This window comes from Penaeus monodon, chromosome 25, assembly GCF_015228065.2.
Source record: "Penaeus monodon isolate SGIC_2016 chromosome 25, NSTDA_Pmon_1, whole genome shotgun sequence".
Taxonomy (NCBI): Eukaryota; Metazoa; Arthropoda; class Malacostraca; order Decapoda; family Penaeidae; genus Penaeus; species Penaeus monodon.
In genome coordinates this window covers 12946624-12947665 of record NC_051410.1, presented here as the reverse complement: position 1 = coordinate 12947665, position 1042 = coordinate 12946624, and the positions used below count along the sequence as shown (strand labels likewise).

At 37.0% G+C, this 1042-nt stretch overlaps 1 protein-coding gene across 1 annotated transcript in view; it reads left to right on the top strand.

The window, feature by feature from the left end:
• Positions 1–1042, top strand: part of LOC119589052 (multiple PDZ domain protein-like) — a gene marked incomplete at its 5' end in the record, with an annotated part of 103178 nt that overhangs the window by 99558 nt on the left and 2578 nt on the right. The window contains 2 exon segments of the mRNA XM_037937627.1: positions 336–488; positions 650–840. Of these exon segments, the coding sequence (XP_037793555.1) occupies positions 336–488; positions 650–840 (344 nt within the window).

Sequence of the window (1042 nt, the reverse complement as noted above, 5' to 3'; positions counted from 1 at the left end):
GTAAAACATGCTTCATATTTTGTAACATGCTTCATATTTTAAGGACACACAGCAGCTCACACACATGGAGTAAAAACAAACCATATTTATTTGTGCAAATGGTCACTCGAAATAGGGAAGGTCATCCTTTTTTTTCTTTGCCATTTTCACTACTTTCTTCTTATCATCCTCACAATTACTAATAAGAAGCAGTTCTCAAATATCTTTGGAATTCAATCTATAATTGAGAGTATAAAATAGAAATAATGCTAAATGAAACTCATTTTTTATTTTGTCATCCCTAGCGTCTTAGCATCTTACTATCAGTTGTCAATAACAACTGTCGTGAATTCCAGGTAAAAATGGTTGTTTACCGTGAAGAGGGAAGTCAGAAGGAAGAGGATTTGTATGACATTATCACCGTCCAACTCACAAAGAAGTCTGGCAAGGGTCTTGGACTTTCTATAGTTGGACGTAAGAATGGCCCTGGTGTCTTCATCTCTGATGTGGTGAGTTCAAATATTATGTATAGCATAACATTTTATTAGTATACATTGTGGGTTTTAAAGGTATTTTTAGAATGATATGCATCTCCTACCATCTCCTTACACCTTCCTAGTATGGACTTTTTAGGAAAACTAAGTCTAACTTTTCAATTACAACATTCTAGGTTCCGGGTGGTGTGGCTGAGAGTGATGGTCGGCTCATGCAAGGTGATCAGATCCTTGAAGTGAACGATAAAGACCTTCGCCAGGCTACCCAGGAGCAGGCAGCCGCTATCCTCAAGTGTGCTCCAGGTTCTGTCAGTATGAAATTAGGAAGACTTAAGGCTGGCAAGAAAGCTAACTCCAATAACAACGCGTAAGAGCTCTCAAGTTTATGTTAAACACAGTACTAGTAATGGAATTTCCCACTTCAAAAAAATGCTTTTGTGATGGAGTGATAATGAGATGTAATGTTTTAGGTATTACTAGCGGATACCTAATATTTATTCTGTATTTTCATCGCATACACAGGAAGTAAAGGTTTGTATTAGTACTGACTTCTAACACTTTCCCATCTT